The sequence below is a fragment of the Leptonychotes weddellii genome, chromosome 6 (assembly GCF_054177405.1).
Source record: "Leptonychotes weddellii isolate Sample4059 chromosome 6, ASM5417740v2, whole genome shotgun sequence".
Taxonomy (NCBI): Eukaryota; Metazoa; Chordata; class Mammalia; order Carnivora; family Phocidae; genus Leptonychotes; species Leptonychotes weddellii.
Window position 1 is genome coordinate 48,042,313 of NC_138374.1, and position 16,138 is coordinate 48,058,450.

General features: G+C 37.6%; 2 protein-coding genes across 10 annotated transcripts in view; one reads left to right on the plus strand and one right to left on the minus strand.

Moving 5' to 3' along the window:
- DNAJC9 (DnaJ heat shock protein family (Hsp40) member C9) overlaps positions 1 to 16,138 on the plus strand; it is an 80,418-nt gene that overhangs the window by 35,818 nt on the left and 28,462 nt on the right. Inside the window, exon 5 of one of the 2 annotated variants that reach the window (XM_081822973.1) lies at positions 13,114 to 13,140. The exons of the other annotated variant lie outside the window; for it this stretch is intronic. Coding sequence (XP_081679099.1) covers positions 13,114 to 13,125 — 12 coding nt within the window. The 3' untranslated portion in view covers positions 13,126 to 13,140. Of the gene's footprint in view, positions 1 to 13,113; positions 13,141 to 16,138 lie in introns of those variants that run through there. 2 annotated transcript variants of the gene reach the window in all.
- FAM149B1 (family with sequence similarity 149 member B1) overlaps positions 1 to 16,138 on the minus strand; it is an 81,685-nt gene that overhangs the window by 32,862 nt on the left and 32,685 nt on the right. For all 8 annotated transcript variants that reach the window (XM_081822913.1, XM_006731160.3, XM_031025749.2 and 5 more), the window contains 2 exons: positions 8,959 to 9,126; positions 6,578 to 6,765 (listed from right to left, as the gene is read on the minus strand). In XM_081822913.1, the coding sequence (XP_081679039.1) occupies positions 6,578 to 6,765; positions 8,959 to 9,126 (356 nt within the window). The remainder of the gene's footprint in view (positions 1 to 6,577; positions 6,766 to 8,958; positions 9,127 to 16,138) is intronic.

Sequence of the window (16,138 nt, forward strand, 5' to 3'; positions counted from 1 at the left end):
AGCTACAGCATATAGCATATACATAGCTATAGCAATTAGAACAGTATGGTATTGGCATGGAAATAGACACATGGACCAACAGAACAGAATAGAGAACTTAGAAATAAATCCATGCATGTATGTTCAGTTAATTTACAACATACATACAAGGGGGGGAGGACAGTCTCTTCAATAAATTGGACCAGTATCTTAGACCATACACAAAAGCCAATTTAAAATAGGATAAACACTTGAACATAAGACCTGAAACCACAAAACTCCTACAAAAAAAATATGAGGTAAGCTTCTTGACATAGGTCTTGGCCATAATTTTTTGAATCTGATGCTGAAAGCAAAAGAAAACGTCAAACTAAAAAGCTTCTGCATAGCAAAAGGAAAAATCAACAAAATGAAAACCTATTGAATAGGAGAAAATATTTGCAAATCATCTGTCTGATAAGGGGCTAATGTCCAAAATATATGAAAATAGATACATAGCCAAAAAAATCCAATTTAAAAATTCAGAAGATCTGAATAGACATTTTCCCAAAGAGGAAATACAAATAGCCAACAAGTACACAAAAAGATGCTCTATATCATTAATCATCAGGGAAATGCAAATCAAAATCACAATGAAGTATCACCTCATACCAGTCAGAATGACTATTATCAAAAAGTCTAAAAAAAAAAGTCTAGAAATAACAAGCGTTGGCAAGGAGGTGGAGAAAGGGAACCCTTGTGCACTGTTCATGGAAATGTAAATTGCTGTAGCCACTATGGGAAAAAGTATGGATGTTCCTCAAAAATTAAAAATATAAGGGTGCCTGGGTGGCTTAGTAGGTAAAGCGTCCGTCTTCAGCTCAGGTCACGATCCCAGGGTGCTGGGATCGAGTTCGGCATCGGGCTCCTTGCTCAAGGGGAACCTGCTTCTCCCTCTCCTCCCAGCTCAATGCTCGCTCTCTCTTTCTAGTAAACAAATAAAATCTTTAAAAATAGGGGCACCTGGGTGGCTCAGTCAGTTAAGCGTCTGCCCTCAGCTCAGGTCATGATGCCAGGGTCCTGGGATCAAGCCCAGCATTGGGCTCCCTGCTCAGTGGGGAGCCTGCTTCTCCCTTTGCCCCTTCCCCCTCCCTCTGCTTGTGCTTTCTCTCTCTCTCTCTCTCAAATAAATAAATAAAATCTTAAAAAAAATAAAGTGTTTTTAAAAAATTAAAAATAGAGCTACCACATGATCCAGCAATTCTACCTCAGTATTTATCTGAAGAAAATGAAAACTAACTTGAAAAGACATATGTACCTCCATGTTCACTGCAGCATTTATTTACAATGGCCAAGATATGGAAACAACCTTAGGTCCATCAGTAGATGAATGGTTAAAAAAAATCATGGTGTATATATACAGTGGAATATTCTTCAGTCATAAAAAAGAATGAAATCGTTCCATTTGTGACCTTGAGGGCATTATGCTAAGTGAAGTAAATCAGAGAAAATTACTGTATGATCTTTCTTGTAGGTGAAATCTAAAAACAAATAAAACAAAGCTCATAGATAAAAGATAGGTGGTTGCTAGAGGCAGGGGGTGGGGAATTGGAGAAATGGGTGAACGTTTTTTGTTTTTTTTGCTTTTGTTTTTAGAATAAATAAATAAATTGAAATAAAATTTTTTTCATATCTATAAAAAAAGAATTAACCATCAATAGACTCACATTCACATAAGGATGAAAGTTTTAAAAAATGTTTTTAATGAGAGAAAATTCATATAACATAAAATTCACCATTTTTAAGCATTTTACAGTATACAATTAATTGGTTTTTAGTATATTCACAATGTTGTGCAACAAGCACCACTATCTAATTTCAGAAAATATCTATCACTCCAAAGAGATACCACATACCTCTCAATTCTCTTCTTCCTCTATCCCTTGGCAACCACTAAACTACCTTCTTTCTCTATGGATGTGACTGTTCTGGACATTTCATCCGAATGAAATCATACGATATATGGCTCTTTGTGTCTGGCTTCTTTCACTTAGCATAATATTTTCAAGGTTCATCCATGCTGAAACATGCAGGATTACTTTATTTTATGAACAAATAATATTACATTGCATGGTATATTAGTTACTTAACCTGCTATAACAAAATACCACAGACTGGATGGCTTAAATAACAGAAATTTATTTTCTTACAGTCCTGGAGGCTAGAAGTCCAAGATCAAGGTGCTATATGGCTTGTAGGCAGCTGTGTCCTTGCGTGACCTCTTTTTTGTGCATACACAGACAGGGAGCTCTGATGTCTCTTCCTCTTTTTATAAGGATACCAACTCTATAGGATTAGGGCCCCACCCTTAGGACTTCATTTAACCTCCCTAAAGGTCCCATTTCCAAACAGTCACTTTGGAGATTAAGGGTTCAACATATACATTCTGAGGAGGACACTATTCAGTCCATAACAGTTGGATATACCAAATCATGTTTCTCCATTCAGAGTTGACGGACATTTTGGTTTCTACTTTTTTTTAATATTTTATTTTTAAGTAATCTCTATACCCAGTGTGGGGCTTGAACTCACAACATTGAGATCAAGGGTCATATGCTCCACCAACAGAGCCAGCCAGGCGCCCCTGATTCTACTTTTTGACCATTACAAATAATGCTGTTGTGAACATTTATGCACAGGCTTTTGTGTGGATATGGTTTCAGTTCTCTTGGTTATATACCTTTGAATGGAATTGCTGGGTCATAGGGTAATTTTATGTTTAACTTTTTGAGGAACTACCAAACTTTACACAATGGCTGCGCCACTTTGCCTTCCCACCAGCAATGTATGACGTTCCAATTTCTCCACACCCTTACCAATACTTCTTATTGTCTTTTTTTTTTTTTTTTCATAGCCATTCTAGTGGGTATGAAGTGGTATTTCATTGTGATTTTGGTTTTGGTTTATATTTCCCCAAAGAATATGATGTTGAACATCTTTTCATATGCTTATTGGCCATGTGTAATCTTTGGAGAAATATCTATTCAAGTTGTTTGCCCATTTTTAAATTGGGTTGTTTGTCCCTTTGTTGTTTAATTGTACTTTATATATTGTGGATGCTAGATTCTTATCAGGTGTATGATCTGCACTTATATTCTCTAATTCTGTAGTTTGTCTTTTCACTTTTTTTATAATATCCTTTGATACAAAAAGTTTTTTTTAATTTTGATAAAATCCAGCTTACCGATTTTTCTGTTGTTGTTTTTGGTCTTGGTGTCATATCTAAGAATCCACTGCCAAATCCAAGCTCATTAAGATTTACTCCTATGCTTTCCTCTAAGAGTTTTATAGTTTTAGTTCTTAAATGTATGTTTGTGATCCATTTTGAGTTGATATTTTATATGTGTTGTGAAATAAGATTCCAAATTCAGTCTTTTCCATGTGGCTATCCAGTTGTTTAAGCACCATTTGTTGAAGGGACTATTCTTCTCCCATCCGGTGGTCTTGGCACCCTTGTTGAAAATCAATTGGCCATAGATGTGTGGGTTTATTTCTGGACTCTTGATCCTATTGATCTATATATATATCACTTATGCTGGTACCACACTGTTTTAGTTAATGTAGCTTTGTATCAAGTTTTAAAATCAGGAAGTGTGAAGTCTCATATTTTGTTCTTTTTTAGTATTATTTTGGAATTCACTCAACCTGTAAATCTATTTGGGGAGTATTGCCATCTTAACAATATTAAGTCTTCCAATCCATAAACATAGGATGACTTTCAATTCTTTAGGTCTTCTCTATTTTCTTACAATAATGTTTTGTAGTTTTCAGTGTAAAGTCTTATAGTTTCTTGGTTAAGTTTAATCCTAAGTATTTTATTCTTTTTGATGCTATTATAAATGAATTGTTCCCTTAATTTCATTTTCGAGGATTCATTGATAGAGGCTAGAAGAATTTTGAGAAGTATGATACAGAAAGCAAAAATTATCTTGAACAGACTTTGTAGAAATCTGGATTTGGAGGATGCTGTAGGGGAGGGTTTAGAAGGAAATAAGGAGCATGTTATTAGAAACTGGAAGAAAGGAGGTGCTTGTTATCTAGTGGAAGAAAGCTTAGTGAAATGGTCTTCTGTGGTCAAGTGGAAAGCAGGACTTTTAAGTGATGATTCTGGTTATGTAGCTAAGGAGATTTACAAAGTGTGATTTTTTTTCTTGCTACTTAAAATAAAACACGAGATGAGGAAGAGAAAGTGAAGAAAAAATTATTAAATATAAAGAAATCAATACTTGATGATTTTGAAAATTCTGTATCTCTAGATGACAAAAGAGTTTAATGAAAGAAGGCTGTCGGACCCTCAAAATTCTACTGGCAAGAGGCATTCTGATAAAACTACTTAGCTGCCCACATGTGCTACATTTTATGAAAAAGGAAGGATGACTTAGAGGGTAAAACCAAGAGCCCAGGGTGCCTGAGTGGCTCAGTCAGTTAAATGTCTGCCTTTGGCTTGGGTCATGATCCCAGAGTCCTGGGATCGAGTCACACGTCAGGCTCCCTGCTTGGTGGGGAGTCTGCTTCTCCCTCTGCCCTCACCCCACTCTCATGCTCTCTCACGTGCACACTCTCTCTCTCAAATAAATAGGTAAAATCTTAAAACAAACAACAACAAAAACCAAGAGCCCAGAGGTTGGACCAGAGAGCTGAGAGAATTATTTCTAGGATTGGAACTCCCAGTATTTTCCCAACTGGACTTCAGAATTGCTGTGAACCTTTTCCTACCTTCCTTTTCTGCACATACACCCCTTATCTGGAATGTCTGTGATCCTTTCCCTGGCCCACTATTGTATGTTGGATGTGTTGGGGTAAGGTAACTTTTCTCTAGGAGTGGAATTGCTGGATTATATAGTTAGATGTTTATATACCTGTGTATGTAGCCTTTAGTTTCACAGGTCTATAGATGGAAAGGAATTGTGCCCCAGTAACTTAATGTATTACATCCAGGGCCTGATTTAGATGATAATATTTTGGACTTCAGAGCCAATGCTATAATAAGATGAGTTTCTTGGAAGCCTTGGGAATTGAATATATTTTGCATGCGGGAGCACATGAGTCATTGAGGGCCAGTGGAAGGATTGTAATGGATAAACTCTAAGGTGGCCCCTCTGTGATTCTTACCTCTTAGTGTTCACACCTTTGTGGAATCTGCTCCCTTTGAGTGTGACTTGCTTCAGACCAACAGATGATGGTAAAAATGATGAGATGTCACTCCCATGAATGTGTTATGTTATATAAGCTTCTGTTTTGCTAGCTGACTAGCTCTCAGTCTTTCTTGCTGGCTTTGAAGAGGAAAGCTGCTGTGACTCCTACAGCTACAAGAAATTAGATGCTTCTAAGAACACACAAAAGGGGAAGTAGATCCTTTCCTAGTTGAACCTCTACATGAGAACCTAGCTGTGGCCAACACCTTGATTGCAACTTTGTGAGATCCTAAGTAGAGGACTAGCTAAGCCATTCTTGGGACTTCTGACCCAAAATCTGTAAGATAATAAATGTGTGTTGCTTGAAACTGTTAAGTTTGTGATACATTTTTTTGTGTAACACAGAAAACCAAAATAATTCTTAAAAAGCTAAGAATACATTTAACCATATAATCAGACAATCCACTCCTAGAAATTTACCTAAGAGAAAAGGAAATGTATGTTCAAAAAACTCTTTAAAAAATTTTTTTTTTAGATTTTATTTATTTATTTGACAGAGAGAGACACAGCGAGAGAGGGAACACAAGCAGGGGGAGTGGGGGAGGGAGAAGCAGGCTTTCCCGCTGAGCAGGGAGCCCGATGTGGGGCTCGATCCCAGCGAAGGCAGACGCTTAACCGACTGAGCCACCCAGGTGCCCCAAAAAGCTTTTAATACAGTAACGTGCAGACCAGCTTTACATGTGCCAAACTGAAAACAATCCAAATGTCCATGAAAAGGTAAATGGATAAACAAATTATGAAACAATGGAATACTTGCTAGGAATAAATTGCTGACACACAATTACATGGATGAATCTCAAAATGATCATGCTGAATGAGGAAGCTGACAAAATAAATACCATGATTCCATTTATATGAAACTCTACAAAACAAAAACTAAACTATAGTGATAGAAAGCACATTTGTTGTCACTTGGAGATGGTGGATCAGGCATGGGCAGAAGGGAAGGATTACAAAGGTCATGAACTTTTGGGGGTGATGGATATGTTCATTATATTGACTGATTTGTGGTTTCATGTTTGTATACATAGGTGAATTTACCAAATTATACACTTTAAATATGAATGGTTTATTGCATATCAATTATTCTTAAGTAAAGCAGTTTTTAAAATGTATTTGCCACTTGCACATGTTTTTTCTCACAAATAATTATACTCAAAGAAAACACAGTCTAGTCATCATAGAATGGGCCTTGTTACTCATCCACTCATTCTCAAAACTTTCTCAATATCTGTTAGTGTCTGTGGGAAATACAAATATGAATCTTTTACACTAATGAAGCATATAATCTGATAAGCTAGTTAGGCAGGCTTTGGAAATCATAAACAATTATTTTTTTATATTGTTTTCACAAAGATCCTTACCAGAAGTCAATCCCTCCCAGTGACTACGTGTCAGCTGCTCCATACAGCTCAGAACCTTGCTCCACACGTCGTCAAACACATGAGCAAGGACATCCTCTTTCATGCAGTAAAATGGAGCAATGGGAGGGTACCCTAATTTCTGTTTCTCTGGAGCTGCTTGTAATTTCTTTCCTTGAAACCCCTCTTCCCTGTAACAGAAGCAAATAAGACTTCATGATTATTCTTTACTGAGTGTTCACCACTGTCCTTTGTGCTTCTTAAGGAGTGTGAGTTGTGTGCCCTTTCCCACCACTGGCTCAACATATGTATGTTAGCAGATGTGCTAAGCCGCCTTGTGACCTAAGGGAGTTCTCAACAGAGGAGACTGAATTTCCCTTTTTACTCCCACCTCACCCCACTACTCTGCCAAAAAAAAAAAAAAAAAAAAAGAGAACAAGAAAAGAAGACTGAGACTCACTGTATATTTTTTAGCTTTTAAACAGATAAACATTGTCAGTTGTGCAATAAGCTATGACAAGCATACAGAAATAATCTTTTTGTTGTAATTGGATACCATTTAGGTTAATATTAACATAACATCTAATAATGGGCATATAACTGTGCCGCATAAATACCTGAGGCAATGAATCATTAGGAAAATAGTATACTTTTACTAATCCAAATAAATGTTTGGTAATTGGCTGGAAAGGGAAAGGAGGGAAGCCCAACAGCATAAGAAGCTACTCTGAGGCTCTTCTGGAGACCATGTATCTGTCTGTAGGCCAGAAACTCTCAGCTAGCCAAGTCTTCTCTTCTCTGTCAGGGAGTACCAATAGCCCCAGTATTTGGTGGGCAAAACTCTAACTGACAGACGTACTTACTATGATGAATGTATTATAAGTAAGACAAAGCAAATTCTGGAACACTTGAGGTACGAAGAAATATTTTAAGGCCTCTACACTGAAAATTATCCCTAGGGTAGCAGAGGTCTCAAGAATTAAATGGGAAGCTATAAGCAGGAAAGAAGGATGCTCAGATGTTTATACAGGGCAACTAAAGTCTTTCTCCTCTTCTCCTTTCCCCAGGAAGAGCTGGCCTGGCATTAAGTGGGGGAGAAGGCTGATTAGTTTAATTATATTTAAATTTATGTTTCTTTTTATAGGCGATAACACTTTCATATGATGAAAAAAATTCAAATTATACAGAAGGAAATGTATGTATGTAGTGAAAAATAAGTTTATATCTCTATCCCGCAGTTACCATTCCCAGAAGCCAACATTATACTTTGGTCCAGAGAAATAGTTACATTATACACTGTGCTACACCTTGGTCTTTTACTTAACAATGTAACTGGCCCTTGATCCATATTAATACAGATCAATATGCCTCTTAAAAAATAGCTGCAAAGTATTCCATTGGATATACCATAGCATATCTAACTGGCCAGTTACTGACCAACCAACCTTTTGTTTTTATAGTCAGTACTGCTTTAATATCCTTGTACGTAGTTCTTTGGCTACATGGCTATTATATCTGTAGGATAAATTCCTATAAACAGAATTATTGAGTAAAAGGGTATATGCTTCCAACTGGAAAGATACTGCCCACTTTCCTCTAAAGAGGAAAAATCTCCAGTGTTGGAAAATATATGCCTTTTTGTCCCATTCAAGGAATTATCAAACTTCTTTTTTTTTCTCTGCCAGTCTGACAGATAAAATAGTATCTCATTATAATTTTAATTTGCATTGCTAATTGTGAATGAGATTGAATTTTACTTCCTTTATTTAAAATCCATTTTCTTGGGGCACCTGGGTGGCTCAGTCAGTTAAGCGTCTGCCTTTGGCTCAGGTCATGATCCCAGGGTCCTGGGATCGAGCCCCTCATCAGGCTCTCTGCTCAATGAGGAGCCTGCCTCTTGCCTCTCCCTCTGCCCCTCCTCCCCGCTCGTGCTCTCTTGTGCACGCTCTCTATCTCATTCTCTCAAATAAATAAATAAAATCTTTAAAATAATAATAATAAAATCCATTTTCTTGGGGCGCCTGGGTGGCTCAGTCTGTTCAGCATCCAACTCAGTTTCAGATGAGGTCATAATCTCAGGGTTGTGGGACTAAGACCCATGTAGGGCTCCACACTCAGTGCAGAAGGAACTCTGGTACGTGAAAGCAATAGGAATTTGTATCAACTAAGCATATGAACTCTGGATACCTGAGAAGTAATAGGAAATAAATAACCAAGTGACATAAATCTAATTATAAGGTAATATTGGCAGTATACTTTATTTTTTCTAAAGTATATTGATTTAGGAAAATCAATATACTTTTTCTAAAGTATAGTTCTAAAATATATTGATATAATAAACAAAATAGGAGGGGAGTGAAAAGCTTGAAAGACATAATACTCACATATCAGTGTGGTCAAATGCTAGGTATTCCTCTATTATTCCTTCAGAGAAGATTACACAGTCTTCCTCTTCTCTTTCCATAGAATATAAGCTAGGGGATTTGGCAATGGAAGATGCTTTATGAGCATAAGAAGATGAAAAATGTAACTTCTTTCCCCTAATGCCAAATCTGGGAGGGGAAAAAGCAAATATTAATTATGTACAACATCAACAGTTCTTAGAGCAACTCAGTCATACAAGTTTCAGCTCAAAATCCATGGTCTTGCTGACACCTTTCTGAACTACTCTAAGCCTTAATATCTAGTATTTCTCACAACAGGAAGAATAAACACTAATCATAAACCTACTCTCCCTAGGTGTATTATGCAGTATTAAATACTGCTTGCTATCTTTTCACATGCAACAGCTAGAGCTATAAGAAAAGTTTAAAAAAATCTAATAACCAGTCAGAATAGCTAGTATCAAAAAGACAAGAAATAACTAGTGTTGGGACGCCTGGGTGGCTCAGTCGGTTAAGCGTCTGCCTTCGGCTTAGGTCATGATCCCAGGGTCCTGGGATCAAGTTCCGCAGCTGGCTCTCTGCTTGGCGGGGAGCCTGCTTCTCCCTCTCCCTTTGCCTGCCACTCCCCCTGCTTGTGCTCTCTCTCTCTCTCTGACAAATAAATAAAATCTTAAAAAAAAAAAAATAGTGTTGGCAAGGAGGTGGAGAAAAGGGAACCCTTGTGCACTGTTGGTGGGAATGTAAATTGGTGCAGCCACTATGGAAAATAGTACAGAGGTTCCTCAAAAAATCAAAATACTACATGACCCAGTAATTCCACCATTATTTACCTGAAGAAAATGAAAACATTAATTTGAAAAGATATATGCACTCCTATGTTTACTACAGCATTATTTACAATAGCCAAGATATGGAAGCAACCTAAGTATCCACAGATAGATGAATGGATAAAGAAGATGTAGTATATATATGCAATGGAATATTACTCAGCCATAAAAAGACTGAAACTTGCCATTTGCTACAACATGGGTGGATCTAAAGGGTATAATGCTAAGTGAAATAAGCCGGACAGGAAAAGACAAATACCATATGATTTCACTTAAATTTGGAATCTAAAAACCAAGACAAATGAACAAACAAAACAGAAACAGACATAAATACAGAGGACAAACTGGTGGTTGCTCAAGGGAATGGGATTGGCCAAAAAGGTAAAAGGTATTAAGAGGTACAGACTGCCAATTATGGAATAAGTTAGTAATGAAGTTGAGAAGTATGGCATAGGGAATGTAGTCAATAATACTGTAATAACTTTGGTGGCAGATAGTAACTACACTTACCGTGGTGAGCCTTTTGTAATGTATGTAATTGTCAAATGATTATGTTGTACACCTGAAACTAATATTTTATATTCAACTCTCCCTCAATTAAAAGTTAATGAAAAAATTAAGAATATTTATTAAGAATTACAACTTTCAGGTACCTCAGGAGGTTATATGCTTATTTCCAGTAACTCAACTCCATCATTGTCAAATGCATATTCCTTAAGGGCAGGATTTACTTTGGAGAAAGCCAGTCAAATCTGAGCAATAATTTTTTAAAATGGCTCTGTTTAACCAAATATTAGATTTAACCAATGTATATTTTGTGTTATTCTTCACACTTTTTTGTATCTTAGGTATTTTTTAATGGAAAAAAAAAGAAATTTGTGGCACTTTTCAGCAAGGCTAGTGGGAAAATCTTATTAGAAGACATTTTAGAAATATGAATTAGAAGCTTTAAAATAAATATACCTGTTGATTCATTCATTCAGTGATTTTCTTTGTAGGGATTTCCTTCAAGTATATGACCTACAAGATTTAGCTATAAAAATTATATTATAGAATTGTTTACAATTGCCAAATATGAAAACTAGCCCAACTGTTCCAAAATACACAGTTGGGGATTGGTTGTTTAAATAATGGTATATTCATGCAATGGAACATTATGAGATCATTAAATTAATGTGGGAGAAAATGGAAGATGCCCACAATAAAATGGTAAGTATAAAAAGATTACAAATATGTAGTTTTATAAAACTATATACATATGTGGCAGAGAAAGCTAGATGCCCCCCAGTATCCATTCTCCCCTTCTTTCCTAGTAAATCATACCAACTTAATTCAGGAGAGCAATACATTCATCTCAAAGACTGCATTTTCCATTACCTTATAGTCAAATGTAACTAATGAGATATGAGCAGACTTGTTTTGTGGGATGCTAGGAAGGTTGTTTAAAGAGAAGTGGCTTGGCTGTAAGGAGTGCCCTTTTGCCCTTCTGCCTTTCCTTTCTGCTACCTGAGAAGTGTTTGGAACTCTTACCAGCCATCTTGGACCATGAAGAAGACTTACAGAAAAACATGCTGATTTAGCATGGTGTAGCAAAAAGATGAAAAGAGTCTAAGACCCTGAAAACACCATGCCACCACCATGCTACCTTTAGATACTATTCCTCCAGACTTCTTTTAAAACAGAAATAAACTAGGGGTGCCTGGGTGGCTCAATCAGTTAAGTGTCTTCCTTCGGTTCATGTTGTGATTCTCGGGTCCTGGGATTGAGTCCCACATCAGGCTCCCTGCTCAGCGTGGAGTCTGCTTCTCCCTCTCCCTCTGCCTTTCCCCCTGCTCCTGCTTGCTCTCTCCATCTCACTCTCTCTCAAATAAATAAATAAAACCTTTTTTAAAAAATAAAAATAAAACCAATAAACTTATGTAAGCCATTAAATAAAGTGTACAGTTCATAGGAAGTGGTTGGAAAGGTATGTGGCTAGACTGCAGAAATTTGTGTATTAACTTGGGCTAATTGTTAGCAATAAAAAGTAAAGTTTTTTTTTTTTTAAAGATTTTATTTATTTATTTGACAGAGTGAGTTAGTGAGAGCAGGAACACAAGCAGGGGTGTGGGAGAGGGAGAAGCATGCTTCCCGCCGAGCGGGGAGCCCGATGTGGGGCTGGATCCCAGGACCCTGGGACCATGACCTGAGCTGAAGGCAGACGCCTAATGACTGAGCCACCCAGGCACCCAGAAGTAAAGTTTTTAAGAAGGGGAATGACAATATCCTTGCTTTAGAAGATCGCTGTAGTGGGGTCCCTGGGTGGCTTAGTTGGTTAAGTGTCTGACTCTTGATTTTGGCTCAGATCATGATCTCAGGGTCATGAGATCTCCTGCATTGGGCTCCATGCTCGGTGAGGAGCCTGCTCAGGATTTTCTCTCTCCCTCTCTCTCTGCCCCTCCCCTCACCCCTCATCCCTGCTCCCTCGCTTGCTGTCTCTCTCTCTCAAAAAGAAAAAGAAGAAGATTGCTGTGGTGGTGATGAAAAAGATAATGTACATCTGACTCTTGATTTCGGCTCAAGTCATGGTCTCATGGGTAGTGAGACTGAGCCCCATGTTGAGCTCTGCGCTCAGTGGGGAGTCTGCTTGAAGATTCTCTCCCTCTGCCCCTTCCCTGACTTCTGCATGCACACGCATGCACTCTCTCACTCTCTCAAATAAATAAATAAATCTTAAAAAAAAAAAAAGATAATGTGGTTAGGAGGCTAGTACAAAAGATAAAACAAGAGCAGATAAGCTGATGGGAGTCTGGACCATAGCAGGAGGCACTCTGTATTTGGGGATGGAGAGACAGTAAGAGATGAGAAAAATTTGGAGAACCAACACATCTAAATCAGCTGGTATTACTGTTTATTAAAAGTCTCAAATTTGAGACTTAATGTTTTTTAAGTCTCTGTTCTGAAATTCTAAACAGTGATTCCCAAATCTAGCCAACAGATATATGACAATTCATGACAACATTTTTACTGATGTACACCAAAAGGAGGAAAATAAGGACAATGCCCAGGAAGACTGCCAGATCTCCTTTCTTGAAAAGGATTGTCCTTATTTTGAGATTATGTACTTCGTGCTTTTTTTAATGTTAATATGTCTTTTATAAAATAGTGATGTTAATTTTTGTTTTTGTTTTTGTTTTTACCATAACAAATTAAAAGCTGTCAAACCCATGTCAAATGCTGGATACCCAGTATTCCATGTGTTATTGTGCTGTTGTGTCATTCCATTTGTATTATTAACCAATCATTTCTTTAAAGTGGTAACTAATGGAATTTTTAAAAAAATTTAAAGATTTTGTTTTAGAGACAGAGTGTGAGCGGAGGGAGTAGCAGAGGGAAAGGGACAAGCAGACTCTGCAGTGAGCATGGAGCCGATGTGGGACTTGATCTCATGACCCTGAGATCATGACCTGACCTGAAACCAAGAGTTGGATGCTTAACCAACTGAGCCACCCAGGCGCCCCTTGGTTTTGTTTTTAAGTAAACTCTACACCCAACGTGGGGCTTGAAATCACAACCCTCCCCCCTCCCCCACGATCAGGAGTCGCATGCTCTACCAACTGAGCCAGCCAGGCCCTGAAGATTTTTTTTTTAAGTAATCTCTACATCCAACATGGGATTGAACATATTTTGCTTAGTAAAAAAATAACAGTGGTTTTGCCTAATCATGTATTGCATGTATTGAGATGTTTTCTTGTGAGAGGAAAAAAATCATGGCACTTTATTCTTCTCCCACGTGCATAGAGGATAAAATGACTTTGCTAGGTGTTTTAAACAAAGAGTTTAATTTGGAGCCAGTCCATCCAGATCTAAGCCTTCATGGAGGTAATCACTGCAAGACCCTCAAAGGTGGTTGAGAGGAACAAGTGGCCAAGAGCTCCTTCCTGACTAGGATCTGAAAAGTACAATTAGCCACTCTCAACTCCGTTTCAGGCCAACCTTATTATCCAGTGGAACTCTAGAAAGGACTGAACTAGAGGAAATTTACATGAAGGTGTGATTTCATGATGCCAAAAAGAAGAAAACATAACGATATACTGGAAAGGAAACAAGACTGGATGAACTTGCCAGTAGAACTGAAATACCTCCATGGCTTTGGAGAGCTTCAGAAAACTCTTTATGTCTAAAAAAAAATCTGATTTGTAATGAGCTTAACTGGCCCTTGCATTTAGGATAGTTGTAAAAAAGAAATCAAATAAAATGAAAACAAAGGCTATAATTTATAGTGAGTGATACAAAGGAGGTAGGCTTAGGACAAACAGCAGCCATACCATACCACCTTAATTTTTGTAAATTGTGGTAAAAAATATAACATTAAATTTTCCATTGTAACCATTTTAAACTGTATAGTTCAGTAGTGTTAAGTATATTCACATTATTATTGTGTAGCAGATTTCAAGAACTTTTTTTTTTAAGATTTTATTTACTTATTTGACAGAGAGAGTACAAGCAGGGGGAGCAGCAGAGGGAGAGGGAGAAGCAGGCTCTCTGCCAAGCAGGGAGCCGGTGGCGGGACTCGATCCCAGGACCCCGGGATCATTACCAGAGCTGAAGGCAGATGCTTAACCCACTGAGCCACCCAGGCGCCCTTCAAGAACTTTTTTATCTTGAAAAACTGAAACTCTAATAACCATTAAATACTAATCCCCTCCCCTGCTCCTGGCAATCACCTTTCTACTTTTTATGATTTTGACAACTCTAGATACGTGATGTGAGCGGAATCATACTGTGATTGTCCTTTTGTGACTGGCTTATTTCACTTAGCATAATGTCTTTGAGGTTCATCCATATGGTAGCATGTAACAGGATTTCCTTCCTTTTACAGCTACGTACTATTTTATTGCACATACATATCACATTTTCTTTAGCCATTCATCTGTTGATAGACATTTGGGTTGTGTCCAGATATCCTGTCTATTGTGAATAATGGTGCAGTGAACATGGATATGCAAATATCTCTTTCAGATCCTGCCTTTTTTTGGGGGGGGGATATATATAGCTGGGAGTGGGATTGCTGGATCACATGATAATTCTATTTTTAATCTTTTAAGCAACTCCCATACTGTTTTTCACAGTGTCCACACCATATTACATTTCCACTAAAAGTGCACAGAGGTTCCAGTTTCTCTGCATCTTTGCCAATACTTATTATTTTCTGCTCTGCTGATAGTGGCCATTCTGATGGATGTGAGGTGATACCTCATTGTGGTTTTGATTTGCATTTTTCTTATGATTAGTGGTATTGAGCATCTTTTCATAATATGCATGTTGACCATATATGTATCTTTGGAGAATTGTGTATTCTAGTCCTTTGTTCATTTTTTAACTGGGTTCTTTTGTTGTTGTTGAGTTGCAGAAGTTCCCTTTATATCCTGGATATTAACCCCTTATCAGATATGTGATTTGCAAATATTCTCCTCCATTCCACAGGTTGTCTTTTCAGTGTATTGACTGTTTCTTTTGATCCTCAAAAATTTTTAAGTTTGATATAGTCCCATTTGTTTATTTTTGCCCTTGTTGCCTATGCTTTTAGTGTCATATCCAATAAATCATTGCCAAATCCAATGTCCTGAAGCTTTTCCCCTGTTTTATTCTAGGGGTTGTATAGTCTTAGGTCTTACATTTAGGTCTTTAATCTGCTTTGAGTTAATTTCTATATATGGTGCAAGGTAAGGTTCCAAATTCATTCTTTTGCATCTGGGTACCTAGTTTTCCCAGCACCATTTTTTTTAATTTAATTTTTTTATTGTTATGTTAATCACCATACATTACATCATTAGTTTTTGATGCAGTGTTCCATGATTCATTGTTTGCATATAACACCCAGTGCTCCATGCAGAACGTGCCCTCCTCAATACCCATCACCAGGCTAACCCATCCTCCCACGCTCCTCCCCTCTAGAACCCTCAGTTTGTTTCTCAGAGTCCATAGTCTTTCATGGTTCGTCTCCCCCTCTGATTTCCCCCCTTTATTTTTCCCTTCCTACTATCTTCTTCTTTTTTCTTTTTTTTTTTAAGATTTTATTTATTTACTTGACAGAGAGATAGACAGAAGAGCACAAGCAGAGGGAGTGGCAGAGGGAGAGGGAGAAGCAGGCTCTGCACTGAGCAGGGAACCCGATGCGGGACTCGATCCCAGGACCCTGAGATCATGACCTGAGCCGAAGGCAGACGCTTAACCATCTGAGCCACCCAGGCGCCCTCTTCTTCTTTTTTCTTAACATATAATGTATTATTTGTTTCAGAGGTACAGGTCTGTGATTCAACAGTCTTACACAATTCACATTTTTTTTTTAAAGATTTTATTTATTTATTTAT